This window comes from Spizellomyces punctatus (assembly GCF_000182565.1).
Source record: "Spizellomyces punctatus DAOM BR117 chromosome Unknown supercont1.11, whole genome shotgun sequence".
Lineage (NCBI taxonomy): Eukaryota > Fungi > Chytridiomycota > Chytridiomycetes > Spizellomycetales > Spizellomycetaceae > Spizellomyces > Spizellomyces punctatus.
The window spans coordinates 920,612-940,966 of record NW_015971547.1 but is presented as its reverse complement, the minus strand read 5'-3'; the positions used below and the strand labels follow the sequence as shown (position 1 = coordinate 940,966).

General features: G+C 48.5%; 8 protein-coding genes and 2 non-coding genes across 10 annotated transcripts; 6 read left to right on the top strand and 4 right to left on the bottom strand.

The window, feature by feature from the left end:
* The first annotated feature begins 1,921 nt into the window (after positions 1-1,921).
* Positions 1,922-2,592, top strand: SPPG_06386 (uncharacterized protein). The gene has a single exon (XM_016754599.1). The coding sequence runs from the start codon at positions 2,003-2,005 to the stop codon at positions 2,444-2,446; it is 444 nt and encodes a 147-aa protein (XP_016606748.1). The 5' UTR covers positions 1,922-2,002; the 3' UTR covers positions 2,447-2,592.
* A 162-nt stretch (positions 2,593-2,754) lies between these two features.
* On the top strand, positions 2,755-4,180 carry SPPG_06385 (uncharacterized protein). Its single transcript, XM_016754598.1, has 6 exons — positions 2,755-3,126; positions 3,191-3,454; positions 3,527-3,557; positions 3,618-3,650; positions 3,714-3,733; positions 3,793-4,180. Exons 1-6 carry the CDS (start codon positions 2,801-2,803, stop codon positions 4,031-4,033), a joined length of 915 nt encoding a protein of 304 aa, XP_016606747.1. The 5' UTR covers positions 2,755-2,800; the 3' UTR covers positions 4,034-4,180.
* Positions 4,181-4,277: 97 nt separating this feature from the next.
* SPPG_10145 lies at positions 4,278-4,350 on the bottom strand. Its single transcript has one exon. It is a non-coding gene; the product is annotated as a tRNA-Val (tRNA).
* A 143-nt stretch (positions 4,351-4,493) lies between these two features.
* SPPG_06384 (uncharacterized protein) lies at positions 4,494-8,482 on the top strand. The gene is made up of 15 exons (XM_016754597.1): positions 4,494-5,041; positions 5,104-5,168; positions 5,232-5,331; positions 5,390-5,871; positions 5,948-6,031; positions 6,104-6,415; positions 6,480-6,869; positions 6,939-7,064; positions 7,124-7,213; positions 7,271-7,456; positions 7,517-7,604; positions 7,670-7,914; positions 7,984-8,100; positions 8,163-8,273; positions 8,339-8,482. The coding sequence occupies exons 1-15, from the start codon at positions 4,876-4,878 to the stop codon at positions 8,417-8,419; spliced, it is 2,643 nt and encodes an 880-aa protein (XP_016606746.1). The 5' UTR covers positions 4,494-4,875; the 3' UTR covers positions 8,420-8,482.
* Positions 8,483-8,509: 27 nt separating this feature from the next.
* SPPG_10144 lies at positions 8,510-8,591 on the bottom strand. The gene has a single exon. It is a non-coding gene; the product is annotated as a tRNA-Leu (tRNA).
* Positions 8,592-9,461: 870 nt separating this feature from the next.
* Positions 9,462-12,907, top strand: SPPG_06383 (uncharacterized protein; the record flags this gene model as incomplete). The annotated part of the gene is made up of 5 exons (XM_016754596.1): positions 9,462-9,637; positions 9,706-11,045; positions 11,117-11,831; positions 11,891-12,515; positions 12,572-12,907. 5 exons carry the CDS (start codon positions 9,462-9,464, stop codon positions 12,905-12,907), a joined length of 3,192 nt encoding a protein of 1,063 aa, XP_016606745.1.
* Positions 12,908-13,259: 352 nt separating this feature from the next.
* SPPG_06382 (uncharacterized protein) lies at positions 13,260-14,388 on the top strand (the record flags this gene model as incomplete). Its single annotated transcript, XM_016754595.1, has 4 exons — positions 13,260-13,295; positions 13,360-14,105; positions 14,168-14,279; positions 14,350-14,388. The coding sequence occupies 4 exons, from the start codon at positions 13,260-13,262 to the stop codon at positions 14,386-14,388; spliced, it is 933 nt and encodes a 310-aa protein (XP_016606744.1).
* A 127-nt stretch (positions 14,389-14,515) lies between these two features.
* Positions 14,516-15,432, bottom strand: SPPG_06381 (uncharacterized protein). The gene is made up of 4 exons (XM_016754594.1): positions 15,351-15,432; positions 15,255-15,289; positions 14,811-15,184; positions 14,516-14,729 (listed from the first exon to the last, which is right to left on the bottom strand). The coding sequence occupies exons 1-4, from the start codon at positions 15,395-15,397 to the stop codon at positions 14,565-14,567; spliced, it is 621 nt and encodes a 206-aa protein (XP_016606743.1). The 5' UTR covers positions 15,398-15,432; the 3' UTR covers positions 14,516-14,564.
* A 594-nt stretch (positions 15,433-16,026) lies between these two features.
* Positions 16,027-18,409, top strand: SPPG_06380 (uncharacterized protein). Its single transcript, XM_016754593.1, has 7 exons — positions 16,027-16,133; positions 16,282-17,002; positions 17,064-17,195; positions 17,257-17,492; positions 17,558-17,689; positions 17,749-18,014; positions 18,081-18,409. Exons 2-7 carry the CDS (start codon positions 16,328-16,330, stop codon positions 18,194-18,196), a joined length of 1,557 nt encoding a protein of 518 aa, XP_016606742.1. The 5' UTR covers positions 16,027-16,133; positions 16,282-16,327; the 3' UTR covers positions 18,197-18,409.
* SPPG_06379 (uncharacterized protein) lies at positions 18,282-19,708 on the bottom strand (the record flags this gene model as incomplete). Its single annotated transcript, XM_016754592.1, has 5 exons — positions 18,282-18,491; positions 18,564-18,811; positions 18,883-19,383; positions 19,447-19,500; positions 19,637-19,708. The coding sequence occupies 4 exons, from the start codon at positions 19,706-19,708 to the stop codon at positions 18,608-18,610; spliced, it is 831 nt and encodes a 276-aa protein (XP_016606741.1). The 3' UTR covers positions 18,282-18,491; positions 18,564-18,607.
* Positions 19,709-20,355: the final 647 nt, after the last annotated feature.

The following is a 20,355-nucleotide window of genomic DNA, read 5'->3' as shown; positions in this document are numbered from 1 at the left end:
ACGACCGTGAAATGCCTCCCTGTGCTGCGATAGCGGCCCAAAATTGTAACAGAATAACTCAATTTCAAGCCAGCACTCACAGGGAGGAAGAGACCATAAGGTTCAGATGCGTGAAAGAGCAGTGTGTAATGTGGCCTTACCGTGTGGCGGTTAACCTGTTGCCACACCAGTCATCAGTGGGAGGAAGGTTATGGCGCCGCTTGTGGCCACGACAATAAAGGCTTTTTATGCCAATCCGGACTCGTCTTCCTCTATTGACAAAGGCTGATTTTCAGACCTCAATGACACGGCATAGTTATAACATAGTTATAATGTTCATTTGTGGGTGACATGTTCGTTTCGGCAGGCGTTTGCCAGATGTGCCAGTTCAAAACCTGACCCCAGTTTGAAAGTTGGCGTACAATATTTATCTTTATTGAAGCATCGAACACCGGAGGGTGGTGCCATTTTAAAGGCACCTGTTACAGGGTTCCTGTTTGACTAAAGATGCGCCTTTGAGAGTTGACAGCTGTCGGTGAAGCGTGAGCACGCAGTGCGAAAGGGATAAGGTTGTGCAGGTTGTTAATATTGAACTATTAAAGTTTACTAATCTTTCCCATCTCCTTAATTCCATCTCTACGTAAGGTACTAAAAGCACAGCGTCTACCGAACCTACTGCTCTGTTCTTCAACTTCTTCAGCTCAGCGCATGAGTTTCATTTCCAGTTACCCATCTATCATGAATGTCTACCATGTTTAATCGTCAGCTTTATTGGCGCCTCGTGTGTTCACTAGAGGAGTTCGGACACCTCCTCGTGCGGCGCCAGCAATATCGTTGAGGGATACCGCTATCCAGGTTACTACGGCAATACCATAAAGAACAAGAATGGTCATTATTATTCCTCGAAAGGTCCAAGGTAGAACGATTTGACGAGGCTGTGAGAGTACTGGTGCTTCTGGCATGACTCTTGATATGATTATCCTGGACTCGGCGCGATGTTGTTTTTGGCGGGAGAGAGATATTTTGTGCAGGTTTGTGGTTTGGGCCAGTAAGGCGCCGTTGTTTTATAGACTATCTTGGCGGCTGAAAACCATATTTTTGAAGGTGGTCAGTCGCCAGATGAAACTGATCTTGTGAACGATGGGTGCAGCAGCGCGTCCAACTTGGGCGGAGGCGCCATGAAGACTTCCTTTGAATGCAGCGTTCAGCTGGTTATCTATGAGTATTGGTATTGACTGCTTTCCAAGTATAGATGATGGGTTGCGGATTCATCGTTCCATAACGCACTGCTTGTTCTGTACCATACCCTGCAAAATGCAGGCCCCAAAAAAAGATGGTGCAAAAGTACTTGTACAGAATTCTACCAGAGCCTAGCTAGTGGCATATATGAAAGATATTCCATAGAGTACACATACTTATGAGAAAAGGTAAGGCTGATGGTCCCAGTTTAAGAGGCAACTTGTGTAGATAATACGGTATGATGTCATTTATTTGGATTGGGCAATCACCAGCTTCGTCCGCAGCACTCGCCTTCACCGTGCAGGGTAAGATCCATGTCTTGCGCTCTTTCACGTACTGTCGGGAACCGCTGCGGCGATTACTGCGGAACAGCAAGATCGTCAATCGCATGTACCAATGTTCAAAGAAGCCATCCCGATGATGACAAGATCACGCAGTGCCGGATCTTCCCCTTAGAGTCGTTCCGGGCCATGCTGCTAGTCCCATCGCCTTGCTAAAGTTATCCCAAGGGCCGCTGTGAGATGATGAGGGCATTGTCGTTCACGCCTCAGTGTGGCGGTGAAATTGAAGAAACCAACGAAGTGTTCAATGCGTCGCGCTTTTCGCAAATGATGACATCACACTATTGGATCGTTCGTCATCCTTCAACTTGTGGTGATGGCCGCGGGCTATAAAAAGGGGACAAGGTCGCAGACCTTTTCTTTCTTCAAACTCATCAACCAAAGAATAAGCAACACACACTCTTCCCTCTTTTAACGACAAACACTCTTCGATCACCACAAAAATGGCCTCTCGCAACACTATCCGTCTATTCACCACCACCTCCCGAACACTCAAGAACCCACTGCAATCCGCTGCAGACGCCGTCAAAAAGGCTGCCCAGGCTCTTAAGGAAGACGGTTCAATTGGCAAGCAATTCACTCCTTCCGGTAAAATCGGCGGCACCGCCGAGAAAGTCGGCGGACCATTGTCGTCCAAGGGTGCCATCGGAAAGCAATTCACAACAGAGGGAGCTATTGGCGGAACAGGACAAAGAGCTGCAGAGACTGTAGAGGCCAAGGCTAAAGATGTTGAGCGGAACCCGCAACGCGCGGAGGCTGAAGTAAGGAGTGGTGCACAGCGGGCTGAGAAAACAGCGAAACGGGCTGTTGAGGACTTTGGAAAGGGTGCGCGGAGGACAGTAGAAGATGCCAATGACAGAACAAAGGATGCTGCCAGAAAATTTTAAATGGGGATTTCCTTGTAGTTTTTCTTTTATAGCCTGTATGGACGTCGCTTGTGAATAGGATTTGAAGCAAAGATTCCTCGGCGTTTATTTACGTTATTCTATTTGTTTACTGGCACTTGCGCTCGTCGTAAGCATTTCTTGGTAGAAAGCTGCCGGTTAAAGGCTATATTGAACTGGCATGCTGGCGAGTGTCATCTGTTGTTACAAGTTCAGTCCGTAATCCTGCTTGAAAGACCACAGACCAACTCGGGAGTGATTACGTCATCACTACAGGCAAAGTTGCCACGCAGGTACAGTCGGCTTCTGCTTTTGGTACAGAACAGATCGCCGCGATCTCCACACTCGCCGTAAAGAATGCGCATACCCTTCCACCATGGCATCCTCTCACGCCCAAGTGGCCCACAGCTGTCCTTTCTGTATCGTACGCGCACGATAGCCATGGCCCGATGCTTGACAACCACAACGTCACATTCTGACGCCACTGTCCGATACGAAGGACAAACGCCGCTTCTTACCCTAACTGTCTCAAACGGGGCGAAAACTGCGTTCCGGATTTCGCCTCTAAAACCCGTATCCGTACTGCTGGAGCAAATCAAAGAGGAAGATCCTAATATCAAGGAGATTGCGGTGTATGACTTGCCAAAGGAGAATGAAAAGGACAAAGGGTTTCGATGGGCCAGGTGATGAAACCTCCATGCGCTGTACGTTTTAGCTTCGGAGTAATACTAATGGGCTTGTCAATAGATCAACGCAAATTTCGCATGTCCTCAGCCGATCACTCCACCGTGGTGGCTTTGTCCTCCTCGTAAACAATACGCAGCTCCTCCATGTCCACGTTCCGACGTTCGAAGCCCGTGTTTCTCCTTTGAGACATGAGCTAGAAAGTGTCGAAAACCAGCTGGTACCGCTCCGGGATACTAAAAAGGCTTTGGATGAAAAGGCGCACAGAAGCAGCGTGAGGATTGCTTGGCTGGGGTTGGGTGCGCTCTGTGCGCAATGGGGAATCATGTGGGTTCTTTCTGTCATTGAAGAGAACCTGTAAATTAGTCTGAGCTGATTGATAGTCGTGAAACCTTGCAGGGCGAGATTAACTTGGTGGGAGTATAGTTGGGTAAGCGATCCTTGACATTTAGTCTTTTGTGCGCTGGTTAAATGACCCTTGTTTCGCCAGGACGTAATGGAACCAATAAGTTATTTTATTGGGGTAAGTCCTTTTACGGGTACGTTGCATTTCATGGCGACCCCTCACATAAATTCATCTCGACAGGCTGGCACAGGCATCCTAGGGTATGTGAAACTAAGAAGACCACTAACCTAACCCTGCCGCTGATTCACCCATTCGATAGCTACATGTTCTACGTCGTCACCTCAAAGGAATATACATACGAAGCCCTTGCGGAAGTAACAGCCACAAAGCACCAAATCAGACTATACAAACGAAAAAACTTTGATTTAGCAAAGATGGTCGAACTAGAACGACGAGCGCAGAGGTTGAGACTACAGATTGAGGTCATCAGGAAAGAATACCAACCGACAAGGGAGATGTTAGAGGAAGTGGATGCGGGCGTCAGGGTTGAGGCAACTTGATGAGCTTGTGATGGGCATCCTGGGCAGCGGACCGAGTCCCTTTATGGTGTCCACGCATCCTCATATTGCAATTGCGTAGAAAATCCATAAATATTTGTCCATAGATCGTTTCGAACTTTTGGTTTAATAGATGTGTAAACTAATGAAGCGTGGCCGTAGCTTGAAGCAAAAGCAGTCTGAAAGGCGAGCTAGTTCCCTAGCAGAAATTCTGCGAGCTAAAAAGGCGATATTCGCGACCCGGCAGTGTTCGCGCTCGGGTTTGAACCGAGGACCTTCTGCGTGTAAAGCAGACGTCATAACCACTAGACTACGCGAACTGGCTGACGATTGGCTGGGCCAGGATAAACATGAATGAGCATAACAAAGGTCGGAGTCCGTAGCAGTGGTCTCCCACCGGAGCAGGATCCCAAGGGCCAGCGAGCCATTTTTCTTTTAGAAAGCCATTTATCCACGCAACAGCCACAATCCTAAATAGTGTGTCGAGTGTTAGTGCGCCATACGTTTTTTATAGACGCATATGATTATCACACGGAAATGAAACAAACAACTGCGATAATGAAATATTCGAGGATGTGGCCAAAGATCCCGCAAACAAACAGTAAAAGCCATCAAGCAAATAATCCAAACACCAAATACCGGGTAGAATGTGAGCGGCTACCAGGCTAATGGAAACGTTGACCATAATCAGAAAATGTCGAACATCCATCGGAGTTTTAATGACAAACAATTTGGTGGCATTCGATGGTGTTTAGACGTAGGGCTCATTTTACTTTTTAATAAACGTTTTCCAACTCTCTACACGACGTTTTCGGTGATTGTGGGCAGTTCAGCATTGGTTCAAGATGGTCAATTTTTGTGGGTGCTTCCCAAAAACCGGACGTCAGCGACGGCGGACAGTGCCCGTGAGTGACCCTGCAAATGTGGTCCTAAAACAGAAGGCCCAAGCCGCTTTGGAGGAGCCGCAGTCGCCTAGTGTCGGTATCAATTGGCAAGGGGAAAATCCTTTGGGTATGTCTCTGGTGCACCGGATAACATGCTGCATGGATTCTAAGGCCAGTTCGCCAATCCAGATATCGAGCGAGAGTTTCCAACGACGCTGGATACCCAGCGCTGGTTGGATGAGTTTCGGCAGCAGGTCTTTTGTCGTTTGGTCAACGATCTGAAATGCCGCAGAACCTAACCTTAAAATTACTTTTAGTCAAACCTCGCCTTTTTGCAACATATCGAGGGACCGTCGTCGTATACCGCAGAACCAGCAGCGGTGCCAAATCATGCTCTCGTATTGGACCATGTATATGGTAATATCAGCGGCTTTGCATCTTCGTTGAGGACGCAAGATAACATTTCTGGGTATAGGATATTCCACCGCTACACAACGCTCCAACTACTTATACCTGTACCCACCGACAACCCAATCACAACCTGTAACCATCTACCCTGCTGGCAATACCATTGTGATAACCCAAATGCCGCAGCAAGTGGAGTCACCAATACGTACCGTCTTTGCTCAGCATGTCAATGCAATCACATCCCTTTGCGTGCATCCAGATGGTGGGATAGCTGCTTCCGCGGAACTGGGGCCCAAGCCCGTCATTACGGTGTGGACATTGCGGAACTCTGTGTCGGCAGCAACGACTAATAGTGCAAGCATTCCTCGACGGCCAAAATCACCTGGATCTAAGCTGTCATTGCTGGGTGTGCAACTGGACGATGACACGGATGTGGTCAAGTTGGCGGTTATTACGCTGCCAAGTGACATTGTGCATGTACCCTCATTGGCATTTTCAAAGGATGGAGTTTATTTACTGATTGCCGGAAATCGGGAGGATGATGCAGAGGTAAGCGGATGACGCATGTTTGATAGACACAAAGGTGTCATGCATCTCCTTGGTATTTGCTTATATCCACTGGCAGGTTACAGCCTTTGACTGGCGAAAAGTGGACACTTCCAATTCAGAATTTTCTACACCCGTCGCTCGCGCCATATGTCCCAGCAGAGTGAGTAATCTGAAATGCTGAAAGAACAGAGATTAAGATGCACACGTAACAAGAAACTCACCCATACACTAGTTGTTTTCAATCATCCCCCATCCCTGGAGTCGCCGCGATTTTATCACCACCGGCGTGAATCACCTTGGATTCTGGACCATAGACGTCTCCATGCTCTCCGGAGCCGCATCCTTGTCCCATAAGGAAGGTTTGGTAAACGAGCCAGGATTATTGGAAGGGAGCCGCAAAGCAGTACCGCAATTATGTTCTCGTCCCACGTTTCTGTGTGCCACCTTCACCAAGCATCGGATTTTGGTCACTGGGGGATTGAACGGGGATATCGTGTTTTGGAGGATGGGGAAGGTGGATGTGACATGCAGGCGCATACATAAGGTGCGGCACGTGGTTCGCGGTATCATGTTTTAAAATATGCTCATTGCTTTTGGTAATACGATAGGGCCCTGTCCTCTCCCTTACGGCCCTTCCACTTCCTGCACAATCCTTCCTCTCGGGTGGTGGAGACTCCCGCATCATCTTGTGGAATGATTCCCTCCAACCTGTCTCCGAGATCTCCTTTGCTGAACAATCTTCCATCCGATCCTTGGACGGCGGGGGATGCGGCGGATTATGGTTCGGATGGGGCCAGGCCTTGCGAAGACGGGCGAGTCGGGCACTTGGGAGGGGATCTGCATTACGGCCAGAAGGCATTCCGTATCGGTACGGGAGTGGGACGGTGAATGACGGCGCTGGGTATGTGACCAAGGCCTTGGTTGGGTGTGGCGACGGTAGCCTGTGGGAAGCTGGTTTTAGAAGTGACGGGAGCGCGGTTAGAACGTTGCTGCAAGAGGTAAATTGCTTCACGGGTGGGAGTCGTTTTGTTTATGTACGGCAATTGCTGACGACTGATCATTTGTAGTCTCATTCCACCGCAAACAATTCACAACTTTGGGGACTTGCAACACATCCGACTGATGCTGCTCTACTTTTAACCGCGTCAGACGACGGATTTCTCCGATTATGGAATGTGGAAAGCCATGTCCTGGTAGCGTATCTCAGGTCGCATAGTTATTCTGTATGTCATCTGATTATCTGCCTATGCAGGTTGTTAAGCGTTCTCTCAACACCAAACTACGAAGCTGTGCGTGGGCACCGAATGGAAGTCAAATCGCCGTAGGAACGGATGACGGTGTTGTAAGTACTGAGTCCCACATGATCTACCTAATCGATATAAACTGAGAAATATCCCAGGTACATATTCTCACTGCGGACATTCACGGAACCACCAACGTCATTCGGCAGCGTCGCGATACAATTCACGACCTAAAATACTCTCCCGATGGAAACTATTTGGCTGTGTCATGCCACGAAGGCATTATTGATATTTATGCGGTAGCCGGAGCCGATGTGGGATATCAGAGGATAATGTGCTGTAGGGTAAGTTGTTTGTATTTGGTATTCACATGTGGAATCTTGGTCCTGAAAAGAATTGCGTAGGGGCATTCGAGCTTTGTCACCGGAGTAGATTGGTCAACAGATTCCGTCCGTCTTCAGTCCAACAGCGGAAATAGCGAAGTCATGTTCTGTACGTGAAACGGTTGCGCGCACATTAGTTGCATTTCGTATATTTACCATCCAATGGCACGTTAGGGACGATGACATCCAAAACCCCACCACTTCCAATCCCGTTCTGCGACGTTGAGTGGGCAACTACGACCTGTCCCCTAACATGGGGCACAAAAGGTGTCTACAGCCACGGCGATAGAGCGATACAAGAGAAGGTTGGAACTCTGGACCCGATCAAACAGAAAATCTGGTTATCCCGGGTTTTGGGGTCGAGTGAACTGAGGAATGCATTGTATGAAACACATGGATGCATACTTGGGTTGCGAGAGGTAAAATTGAATCAATAACCCGCATTCTTTGCTTGGTCGAACTGACAGTGATGTCGATTTTTCTGTAAGGTGATATGCAGCACGCGGGGAGTGCCAGCAGATCAAACCTCGGCCAAGCCAGTGCTTTTGGTAGGAACGTCAAGAGGGGACCTTCACCTGTTACAGTATCCTGCGCACCAGACTGAGGTAAGTACCGAGACATGCAGTTATCAATATATTGCAGGCTTGTGACCTTGGATATTTTCCAGGCTCCAGCATACACATGGACTTCACACGCGGGACCAGTTGGAAGAGTAGCACTTTCATGCGACGGAAGATGGGCCTTTTCCATTGGGGCGCGAGATGGGTGCTTAATGCAGGTAAGGAAGCGGCTTTCTTACAGCCTTCATCAAAATCGGTCCATGTTAACCAGGTCCTGACACAGCACAAGATCGTCAGCAATACATCTATTACAAGGCATGGGATATCAGCGGACATGTGGAAAAAGTCTGTCATGAATTTATAAATAATTAGCTCTTTATATGGTGGACAATGTACATACAAAACAATTATATGGCCGATGAAAACGAAAAAATTGGCATTGACGGTACTTCAGTGAGGAGAGCGAGGTTCGAACTCGCGCATCTTTCGATACTAGAGCCTAAATCTAGCGCCTTAGACCACTCGGCCATCTCCCCGTTGGAGACTAGACAGAGGAGTGATATTCATATTCCCATTCAGTCCATAATAATTGTTCCAAAATCCAAACCCAAAAATCTTTTCGCGTGCAGATCCTCAAAAGACAAGGAAAAAGTTAAACTTGCCAGTGGCTGACTCACAGCTACCCCATTAACCCCATTCCAAAAAGATATTAAATGCCACCAGCTGTCCTAACGCTGGATTATGGCATTCTGGGCGGGATGCGTGGGAAAATTGCGGTCGATCTGGCCGTTTCTCGCCATTGCGCATTCCACCTTCCTCCCTTCCTTCCTTGTCGTCGTCGTCGACGTCGTCGTCGGATTATTCCCAAGTTTTACAAGAACAGGTAAGGCACAACTGCAGAATGATTTTGGGCGGGGAGTACAACAGGAAGGATTGCGTTGGATGAAGGGGGCGCGCGTAGGAAAGGAGTTAAAACGACAGTATCCATTTGATCCCTCGCATCCTGTCGTTTGCATATCGTTCGTTTCTACATTTGCCTTTTTTTTTTCCGACAGCTGTCACGATTTCATCTTTTTTAATATCTTTCTTCACGTTGTGACGACATTTTATCTGTCTAAAAACCTACATTTAGGCCTCATTTTGATACTCTATACCGCATTTTACACATCCCTCTGACGTTACACTCCAAAGTACCTCTTGCATCTCCTCTATTCGTGAGCGAGTTTATATCAAACCCATTCGGCATCTCCTTCCCAACCATTGTTCGAGAGTTCCCGTCCTTCACCTGCGCGTCCTTTGAGTAAGTGGGAAAATTGGTACGACTGCTGCTAGAGAGCAATTTGGTGACACACTTGGTGCTAACTGTGCGTAGGAATAGGACCGGAAAGCAAGATTTTTCTTTTTCAATGGCACCCTTGCCGCCACTCGATGTCAAAAGTACTCTGACAAACAACTTATCGGCCGCACACGAAGCCAATCCCTTGTATAGTGCATGGGAGACCACCATTGCTGTATCGATAGACTTCCTGCAGGGGGCCGTTGTGGGTGTATGTGCCCTGTTGATTCTTCAGATACTGATTAAGTATGAATCCATGACCGGTTGTTAAAAGTTGTTTTTTGCAGTCTTTGTTACTGACTCTGCCTGGACAGAATATGCCAGCTAAAGTACAAACACTGGAAATACCGCGACTATGACGAGATACGAGACACAAAGGACGGAGATGAGGAAGAGACATTTATCGACGAAGAAGAGATAGGGTGCCAGTCAGCTGATGAAGGGGAGGATGAAGTCCGTTGCCAAACAGAGCGCTCATCTTCCACGCATTCTAATGCCCCACGTCCTTCAACTCCACAACGGAATTCCTCGAGTTCGTCTATCAAATCTGCTGCTGCCGAACTACCTGTCGTGAGACACTGTCGACTTGCCGTTCGTGCCATGTTGCATCTTGCGGAGATAAGTCCGGAAGTTATTTCCCAATCTGCTCTATTTGCAGACGGGCGAATCTTATCCGGACGCCGTAAAAGCTCCGCACACTACTCCAAGAGATCAAGCACCACGTCAATTGGCGATCTGGACACACTAGTGCAACAAGATCATTCCGAAAAGCGTGGACGAAGATTGAGTGATAAAGGAAGAACCCGAGTGAGCTCAGGCCGAAAGGGAAATCGGAACAGTCTTGGCCGATCTAGCGGCGCAAAGGCTGCTGGAAACTTGTCATCCAAGCGTCGATCAATACTTGCTCGGTCCCGAAATTCCCAGCTTTTTGATGATCTTTCGCAGGTTGATCTGGAACGGTTTGGTGGAATGGATCCACGACCACCACGACCACCATCCGGAGTAAGTGACTCGAGACGGAGCCGAAATTATTACAAAGATCGGGATAGCGGCATTGGTGACGACTCGGACCACTTTGTCGCCGATGCAGATGACGAAACCGGTGATCGCGTTGATTCATCGCAAAGCCGAGGAGCTGCATCGGATGACCAGAGGGAACACCGCCACGGCGATCATTCAGACCTACCATCTAGCGAATCAGTGGAAGACCTGACCGGGACACGAAGATCTCGCACGAGGCGATTAACGAGGTCTATGACTGAGTTCATAGGTCCAGGTTCAGATGGTGAACCATTGCCTCCCAAGGCACCAGCAGAATCTCCCCGTCGAAACTCCACTGCTACTCGTCTGCTACGTCGTCGTTCATCAGGCACTGGAGCAAATCATGGACACTCGCGGAAGAAATCGTCCGGGAGCACTAGTGAATCTTCCAGCCCTCAGCATTACAAAGGTCCGGGGCTAGATAAGCACTACCTGGCAGCCGAACATACCCATGAATGGACGATTGCTGGATTTGGGCGTGTCAAGTTTACTGACCATGCACCTGTTGCATTCAAAGCCGTTCGAAATTTTTTCAAGTATTCCTTTGAGGAAATCAATGCTTCGCTATCTAACCCTTCTAAGGTTGACATGTCGGTCGGAAAGTCGGATGCTGGTACGTTGCACAGTTATACTGTCAAGGTGGCGTATATCACTTTAGAAACTAATACTGATCATGGTTCTCAGTCTTTTTCACAACACAAGACAAGCGGTTTTTGCTTAAAACTCTCCGCGGCGCGGAGCCCGACAACCTCAAGCACTTCCTTCCCGACTACCTCACCTACATAACAAAGCACCCCAGCACCCTTCTCCCACGTTATCTAGGCATGTACACATTTGAACGCATTGGACAGCAGTCGAACGGAGCTTCGTTTTTGAGCGGGTCCCAAGATGAAGCTATTTCCCTTGCCTTGGCTGGGAAATTCACCGTAGTGCTCATGGCAAGTGTCTTCGACACTGACTTGGAAATCCACACGAAATTTGATTTCAAGGGATCCAACGTTGGGAGACAGACATTAAGGGATGTTTTAGCATTTGCGGCAAGGAAAGAGGGCGTGAGAATGAGCTTTGATGGTGGTGGGTTGGCCGCATCAACTTTCCAGGCACCAGATGGTGCAACTAGTGACGCGGAACCCATCAAAGCCGTATCGTCGTCCCCAATTGTCATGCCAGGCGTCTTACAACAAGGATTGTCATCAAGTTCACGACCGACCTCGACCTCTGATATGGAGAACATGCCCGTGACGGCTGACCTGACATTAAAAGAAATTGATTTTCAAAAGTTGATTGGGATGGGGGTTGCCCACCGGTTGTGTATGGGTGAGGGGATGAAGGAGAGGGTTTTGCGGCAGCTAGAGGAGGATGTGGCGCTGTTGAAGAAGCACGAGTTTATGGATTATAGGTCAGCATGCCTTTGATGGTCTTATCGAATGCGTTTTGTTAACTTTCTCTGTGCGTTAGTCTGCTGATTGGAGTTTACAGACATCCCAAACAAGTACGCCAAGCAACTCCACCCAACACTCCCCAGGCATCCGGTCTACCAACATCACCGACTTCTTCAACCAGCCGAACAGGCAAAAGTCCCAAACCTCCACCTATCAATATCCCACCAGTTCGACCAGACACGTTTGCATATCTTTCCGAGAGCTCCAGCCAGACAGCTAAGAGCGCATCTGCCAGTCCCAAACCCGGCCCGTCTGCTCCGGTCACTGTCCATTCAAACACGGTCTTCCACAATGCTGTGAATGTATTGAGCAAATGGATTGGAGCAGGCGGCGAGAGTTCAGATCGGAAGGAGGAGGTTGTTGAACGCGCCGATCTCAGCGAGGAGACGCTACTGTCAATTGCAGAGGATGTGACAATGGACGATGCCATGGAACGAGGCGAGAACGCGGACACTCACAGGACGTCCGCTCCGGCCGCGGCACAAGAGGAGTGGGATTCAAGTCCGGACCTTGATTCGACAGTGTTTGACGACCCAAATAAAACGGAACAACACGAGAGCGATGGTATACCTTTTCAAAAAAGATTTAAAGGTGGAATTCGGAGTTGGGATTTTGCGGAATCTGAGACGGTCGAATATGAGGTATGATGGATATCCTGAGATTCGCTGTGAGATGGACGCTAACATTTCCATTATAGGTTTACTTTATTGGTATTATTGACATTCTCCAAAAGTACAATATGCTTAAATGGTTAGAACGAAACTTTAAGCGACCCATCTTTTCCTCACGCGCCGATATTCCCACCTCCCTCTCGACTCTCTTCTCACCAACGCAAGACCCTCCTTCCTCTCCCATTGTCGCACCCTCGACTCCACCTTCCTCTGTTTACACGTCACCCGTTACCTCTCCTGTTATGAGCCCCATCCCGGCGCCAGTGGTGCTACCGGGAATGGAGAATTTTGAGAATAGTGTAGAGGAACCTGGGCGATATGCAGAAAGATTTGTGGGGTTCATTCGAGGTGTGATTATTTAAAAAAAACCAGAAACTTGTTGGTTCAACTAGCAATTGGGCGGGGTCGCCATCTGAATGTATGACTCAGCATTATTACTAAGCCACATATTCATGTGACAACCCTTAACACGTGTCGTGTTTTGATTGGTGGAATATTGTGATTGTCACATTGGCCTCAGCTGATGTCCATCGCTTCTCTTTCTCCCCAACGCCCCCCTCTTTCGTTTCGTCTCAAAAAACACGAGAAAGTCACATCCATCCCACCTGGTGTCCTGCTGATTGCTGCTGCGCACACGCTCACGCAATAGCAAGATCTCTACAGTTCATTTCGTGTTTATTTCCTTGTGTGTGGTAGTAGGTCTCTACGCTTTTCATGTCTGCGGCGAGTGTCGTTTCGCAAAAGACAGAGGTATGTCTCGCGTTTGGTGTCGCTTTTGGTGAATGGCGTTGGTCTCATCTATAGATGAACTCAGGGCCAAGTCGCTGGTTCCAGCGTTCCCTCCGCTCTGCCTTCTACTCCTCTGAACGTTTCTTCTCCCACGAATCCTCCGGTAGCCGCTGCAGCCGTGCCACAACTGCAGGCAAACGACGCTCACCACCAACACCACCAACACCATCAACATCATCATCAACAACAACAGCAGCAGCAGCAACAGCACGCACACGCACACCAAACTCACAACGCCGTTTCTACACCGCCCAATCAGCTGCAGGCTCAGCAGAATCAGATTCCCGTCGGAGTTGGACAGCATCCTGGGACGCCTGTGGCTATTCAACCGCATCCCGGTGCTATGCCGACGACGCCGCAAGGCTACTCACCCGGCCCTGGCGGGCTCCCTGCCTCTTTCCCTCCCCCTCCGCCTGGAATGAACCAACAGGCCTACGCTAGTGTTTACGCGGCTGCTCAAGCTGCGCAGGCTGCTGCTCAGGCAGCCGCTGCACAAGCCATCTCATCGCCTGGGACGCCCTCAAACTCTAAGGCTCCCGTTGGCTCAGAAGAATGGTTGCGTCAGCGTCGGGAGAATCACAAGGAGGTTGAACGGAGACGTCGTGAAACCATCAATGATGGTATTAACGAGCTAGCGAAATTGATTCCAGAGGGGGAAAAGAACAAGGGGCGCATTTTGTCGAGGGCCGTACAGTATATTCATCAGTTAAAGGAGCAAGAGTCAACGAATCTGGAAAAGTGGACATTGGAAAAGTTGTTGTGTGAGCAGGCGTGAGTATCATTTTCTGGGTTTAGACAATACCTATAGTTATCTGATGGACTTGAAACTGCAGGATCCAGGAGTTGTCAGCTCAAGTCGAATCACTGAAGGCAGAGAATGAGCAATTAAGATCGCAACTGGCAATGCAAGCTGCTGAGGGTCCTGCAAGGAAGAAGCCGCGAAAGGTGAGACATGACTTTTACATTTTTGCCATGAATACATGCACTGACGTGGTACTTTTTGGGGGATTGACAGGATGATGAAGAGGGTCAAAACGCGGCTAGTGCAGAGTAGACCAGTGTCGTTTTTATGGATGCTACATTTTGGTCTTGGACCTGAATGTTCCCGCTTTTGGTGTCATTTGTCTGCTTTTTTGTTCTTGTGCTTTTTTGTATAGCTTTTTATAAATAAAAGAAATTGTGTGAAACACACTGGTCTTTTTCGTTGATATATTGTCTTCAACATAAGGTTTATTCTCCGTTCACACCACACTTTGCCTCTAATTGTGCACACCCAGCTTGCAAATGCTCTACCTCCTGTTGCAACTGTCGTGTCGCAGCGTCGACTTGTATCGTTTGGTTGAGAAGCTGAGAGTATTTGTATGTAAGCGTTTGGAGTGTTTGACCGGTTTTCATCTGAAAAAAGTCGGATTTGTCAATACATACATACATGATTCTCGCGAGCCTTTCTGTATCGAAACGAACTGCGAGCCTTACCTGCCCCATTTTCCTTTCCCTATTCACTTCCAAAACCTCTTTTTTGATTTGTTCAACCTGCGCGTCTACCTTCTTTTTCAAGTACTCCAATTGAAAGCAGTGCAACTTCCAAGCATTACTCCCAAAGCTATGCACTAATTCCAAGTTCACCATACGGGCATTCTGATGCTCCAACTGCGCACACGCATTCTCCACTGCCGATTTGTATGCTTCTACTGTTGATTCTGAGGGAGTATCGAGACGTAGGCGGGTTGTGTCAAATGTCTGTATTTTGGGTGGAGCTTCCGGGGGTGTATCGTAGGGTGTGGGTATGAGTGAGGGGTGTAGTGTGGTGGGTCGGGGGTGGGAGAGGAGGGAAGCTATTTCGTCGGATACTGGGGATGTAAATCTTGGTATTAGAGGTTTTCTGGTTTATTTTGTGGTATAAAGAGATGTAAACCTTACGTTCTGGGGAGATTTCGCCATCAATGTACGGCAGACTGATTGTAAAAGATTTCGTGAGAGATGACAACTTTAGTTGCAAAACCCAGTAGGGCATACCTATCGAGATGAACATCCAAGTTTTCTGACGTTGCGCTGGCAGTCATGGTTGCTGGCAATGGTACAGTCAAGATCTTAGCTGGTAGGCGCAGGTTTATTGATTCACAGGGACAGTGGCAGGATGAAGAACCGGTTCCAATGTGTGCTGACATGAGCGTATCGCGCTCTTTTTTCACCCGATCCTCAATAGAGGATGGGCTATAATGGGCAACAGACTTGCATCTCTGGAAACATTTGCCTTGGATAAGAAAGGCAGGCAGTTCTTTTGAAATAGAATTGCATGTAGATTGGATGCATGATGGTGATAGCGAGTAGTGTCGTCGCTACATTGATGAGCTGGGCTTTCAGTGCGCCTACCTACCGAATGCCAAAGGTCGTTGGCTGTCGTTGGATGACAAACTCCAGTCTAAACCCAACAAAAACACATGTACTGACATTAGAATAGACCTCGTCAGGGTCACTGCTGCGCACATCTCTCTGTTTGCCCTCCCCTTTAGCCGCTGTTTGCATCCCTTCAGGTTGAGGGGCGGCGGTGGGTGTGGCCTCCTTATTATGACTATGCCACCGGCGGAAGAGGCACAATCACACTAATTCCGCTTCATTTATCCATATATGTCAAATGAGGCCTTCCATTCGACCAATCAGTGCAAACTCTGCCATCGGGTTAGGATATTGTCGAAAAGTTATCGTTAGGAAAGGGCACGCGGCAAGTCGACTTGCTTTTTGCTCCTGAGCGCCTCGTTTTTTGTTTCGAGTAGAGCTCCTTTGTTGACCATATATCGGGTAGGTCGTTTTGTTCCGGCCTTGTTTTTACAGAAAAGAGGGAAAAGGGAGGCTGTTAGCGGCCTGTGTACTTTTTGTATTTACTCATTGTTGGAAGGGATCACACCTCACCTCGTCCTGTTGACTCTTTGATCGTTCACTTGTACAGAATCCCGCACACTTGTCACGACCTGGAGTCCATCAGCAAGGAAACAATGACTGGCGACGTGGCCGATGCTGCTGTAGCGAGAGATGAGACAACCGAGGTGGAAAAGGAGACTCTAAATGGGCTGGTTAACGGCGATGATCACAACGAGGAGAACGAATCTGCCGTCGAGGAGAAGGGCGTTGAAAATGCTCAGGTGAATGGAAAGCACGAAGAGGAGGAAAACGTCGCGGAGGTGGAGGAGGAACAGGAGGATGAGGAGGCTTCGACATTGGGTTCTGGCGCCGTGAAAACCACAGATACAGTCACTGATCCTGACCCGCAACCCGTTGTCGACCAAGCTCCTACTCCTCCTCCAACAGTATCCCGGACACCGTCTCCGGAACCGGAACCAGAGGTACTTCCCGTCCTCGCGACAGGACTTCCCATCCGGTTTCAATCCCTCCAAAATGTACCCCACCTGCGTCGGTCTCCTAGTGCGCCAAGTTTTAGTGCCTCGACCCCCACCTTGACAGATCGATCGGCACCTGAGCTGCGTACAACAGAGCTGCCAACCTTTGCGACTCCCAGTCCTATGAGCGCTACACGGATGCCCAATATCGGGGACATGGGGTTGGGGTCCAGGGTAGCGCCAAACTTTCCCTCGCAAAGAATGGATTCCTTTTCTTCGAGTATGCCTTTGAGTGAAAATTCCAAGAGCAAGCAGTTTAATCAGCGGTTGGATGTGAGTTTTCGGTATCATAATATTTGTGCTGGACCGTGCCTAAAGCTTGGCTCCACCTTAGTACATGATCGGAGAGTTTTTTACGCGCCAAGTCGCTAAACTCGCTACAAGTACTCCCGAGAGCGTCGACAGGATTCACAAAATCTTTACCCAGCGTGTGAGAGAAAAGCTGGGACAGCAGGTCGGTAAACAGGTGCGTGGCGGGTGGCGATTTACACATGTGGCTGTATCTCACACTATACTGTCTCCACCAGTGGGCCCATGTCACTGCTCAACCTGAAGTGGACGAATCGGCCAAAGAGATTGATGCCATGTACGACTACTTTTCTCAGTTGGAAAAGATGGTCGAAAAGCAGCGAATGGCTTTGCAACAGTTGAATGAGGTTGAAGCCGAATTGTCGCTGTTCTATCAGCAAAAGGGGTACCAGGAGCGGGATGAGGAGATTGGGAGGAACTTGGTGCATTTGGGCGTTGCGTATCACCAAGAATGGTACGTGTGCTCAGTATCTGTCAACCAAACAGTATATGGAACTCATGTCGTGTCTTGTTTTCCAGCAAGGAGCGCGTTCCTGTGATTGCGTCCTTGGATTCCTACCTGAGCTTTATCAAGATTTTCAAGGCAAAAGCAATTGCCGACTCTCGGGATACGATCAAGAGCCAGAAAACTGCTCGTCAAGAATTCGACAGGTTAGTCCTGCATTCTTGCCATTTTCTTGCATCATAGCTCTCACACCTGTACTCTGTAGTTACGCCTCCAAACTCGGCTACCTCGAAGAACGCGCCATCAAGGCGTCGACAAGACCACCTACGCCGACATTTCTCTCCTCCCGTTCAAAATCTGCTGAAGATACAGCCAAGTACCAAGAGAAGGAATTGGACCAGACGCGATGTCGGTTCCAGGCTGCCAAGACGCGGTACCAGGTGCTCAGCACGCAAGTAATCGATAAGGCGGGCTTGCTAGAGATGAAGCGGGGTGTGGACTTTGGAGCTCATATTGAGAGAGTTGTTGATGGTAAGTGCGGTTTGGTGAATGGAAAGATTATAGCTCACGTTAATTGACTATATGCAAAACTTTTAGCGCATGATGCATACGCTAGGGGTCACGGACATACAGTTAATGACCCTTATAAGCGTGTTGAAGAAGAGAAGCGTGTTGAAGAACAGAAGGTTGAGAACGGCGTAGCGGACTCTTAGACGGAGTAAAAAGGATGATGCAGAGGGATGTATATATATTCTCTATGGGGATGTGGACATTGTATTTTCTTGTCTTGGATTGTTTGGGTTTATGGAGGCATGATCTTTTTTTATTTTAATTTCTTGGTGTTGTTTTTGAATGGACGTGCCCTTTCAAATGGGTTCACAAGTTATAATTTCACAGACCAAGGTTGCAATATTTGTTACAGAAAAGATGAGCCCCACAGATGGCGGGGTTGGTTCTTGCTACATGCGAATGGGGACACGCTATTGCATGATATGGCCGGTTTTTCTCCTAAGCATCCAATACCTTGTCGTTAGGTTTACCTTGTGAGAGTGTCTGTTGCGACCTACCCACAACTCGTACCTCAGCGTGCCCATCATCAAACTTTACCACAACATGAAAACCACTCACCCACTCTCTCTGTCACCCGTCCACACGACGTAATTGAAGGGGTATGCGTATTGCGGCACGTAGGGCGGCGCATACTGTGTTGATGTTGCCGTAGTGGTCGTTGGTTGCGGGGTATAGAAAGGAGTGGAGAGTTCAAGAGGAGGCAGGGGAGGAGGATGTGGAGCGACATGAGGTAGGTGGGTATGTGCCCACGTTTGATACTGTTTCATTTGGTAAACGTTAACTTTAGGAAAAAACAAACAAAAAAATCAAATGCGGACGTATTATATACCTTTTCTTGACTGACCCGATTAAAGTTTTCTACGCGGCCATTAGGTCTTTGGACATGTACAGAGTAAAATACATGTGGCGTTACACGGACAATGGAAGCGTTTTCAGCGATGCATTCTTCAAAAGATGGATTCTGATGTTTCTTGCCCTTCTTTGGAGATGTAGGTGATGTTGGCGGTGTTGGTGTCGGAGGAACGGAGGGAAGAGGAGCCGTTTGGAGGACGTTTCTTATGACTCTCCTGGCAGCATCCACTCGATCTTGACTAATGTTCCAGCAGTGGACGACACGCCCATCGTCCGGCATGCGTAGATACACTCCAAATGTTGTGAATTTCTTGACTTCGACGATACGACCTCCCATGCGCATTACATCTTCAAATGTTTCTGTTTGGGTAGGTGTGCGAGGGGCGTGATGGGAGGCGGGTCGGGTCGTCGGTGGGAGAGTGGCGAGCGGGACATTGAGATGAGGTTTAAGACGCTGTTTGGAGATGTTTGTGTAAATCTGAGCAGATGTCTGTTAAATGCTGTTATGGTTGCGATAGGTCGTTGGGTGCAGACAACTTACAAAGACTTCGTTAGAAGGAAGGAGAACGTGGACGCTGTAGTTTTCGTTTCGGGTCTGTTGAGCAAAGGGGGGTCAAGATATCTAAACAATCCAACAGATCACGATCCAAAATGTCGTCGGAGCCAAGCGTCACAGGGGAAAAGGTAATGCGGGGGGGAAAAGCAAAAAAACAAGGGGCGGAAAAACGTACATGCAAGCGATGCTCAACGACCTGGCCACCAGCGGCGATGGCTTCTTCAAACGACACGTTTGGAAGTGGCATGAATGAATCCAAAAAAAAAATAAAAAAAAGGTTGTAAACGCAAATGGAGCGAACAAACAACGTCTGATGAATATCCCTATCCCGGATAAAACCCGACGGAAACCACCAAGAAAACGATAACTCCCACTTTTTTTACGTATCCGTGGATCAACCAAGAACAGGTCTTTTGTTGGGGAATATTTTGTTGGAGAATAGATGACATTCTCAGTGATGGGGTGTGACATAACCATGTGTATTGGAGGATGTCAAAAGCCCTGTCCCTATGATCTTTGGAACGGGGCGTTAACTGTGCGGGGGGATTTTCGCACAGCTCTATTAATTTTACCAACCATTTGCTGGCATTGCCCTTCTTATCCTACAGGGACCTGTTCTCGTTATTCATCGTTATCTGGTTGTGAACGCTCTGGCCGCTTGACAGGAATGCACCACAAAATGGGAGGCAGTCACGCCAGCGAACTCATATCAAAGGCGGTTTCAAACCGCTCGAACAGCTGAAAGGCTCCGGCGACCTGATAGAAATGTTCTACAGAATGGGAGGCAGTCGCACCATGCACACCCATGCCCACAATCCCTTCTCATTCCTGCACCTCTTACATGACGCAGGAGTGTGAGACCCCCCAAAATCCTTCTCATTCCTTTGCAGTGTG

Coding starts and splice junctions, on each gene's coding strand:
- SPPG_06386 (XM_016754599.1), top strand. CDS start 2,003: ATGGCCTCTCGCAACACTATCCGTCTATTCACCACCACCTCCCGAACA.
- SPPG_06385 (XM_016754598.1), top strand. CDS start 2,801: ATGCGCATACCCTTCCACCATGGCATCCTCTCACGCCCAAGTGGCCCA. Junction 3,127..3,190: donor AAAGGGTTTCGATGGGCCAG/GTGATGAAACCT, acceptor GCTTGTCAATAG/ATCAACGCAAATTTCGCATG. Junction 3,734..3,792: donor GCTGGCACAGGCATCCTAGG/GTATGTGAAACT, acceptor CCCATTCGATAG/CTACATGTTCTACGTCGTCA.
- SPPG_06384 (XM_016754597.1), top strand. CDS start 4,876: ATGGTCAATTTTTGTGGGTGCTTCCCAAAAACCGGACGTCAGCGACGG. Junction 7,457..7,516: donor AGAGGATAATGTGCTGTAGG/GTAAGTTGTTTG, acceptor AGAATTGCGTAG/GGGCATTCGAGCTTTGTCAC. Junction 8,101..8,162: donor ATCCTGCGCACCAGACTGAG/GTAAGTACCGAG, acceptor GATATTTTCCAG/GCTCCAGCATACACATGGAC.
- SPPG_06381 (XM_016754594.1), bottom strand. CDS start 15,397: ATGACTGCCAGCGCAACGTCAGAAAACTTGGATGTTCATCTCGATAG. Junction 15,290..15,350: donor TTGGATGTTCATCTCGATAG/GTATGCCCTACT, acceptor TTTTACAATCAG/TCTGCCGTACATTGATGGCG. Junction 14,730..14,810: donor GGGAAAGGAAAATGGGGCAG/GTAAGGCTCGCA, acceptor GACTTTTTTCAG/ATGAAAACCGGTCAAACACT.
- SPPG_06380 (XM_016754593.1), top strand. CDS start 16,328: ATGACTGGCGACGTGGCCGATGCTGCTGTAGCGAGAGATGAGACAACC. Junction 17,003..17,063: donor AGTTTAATCAGCGGTTGGAT/GTGAGTTTTCGG, acceptor GCTCCACCTTAG/TACATGATCGGAGAGTTTTT. Junction 17,493..17,557: donor GTTGCGTATCACCAAGAATG/GTACGTGTGCTC, acceptor CTTGTTTTCCAG/CAAGGAGCGCGTTCCTGTGA.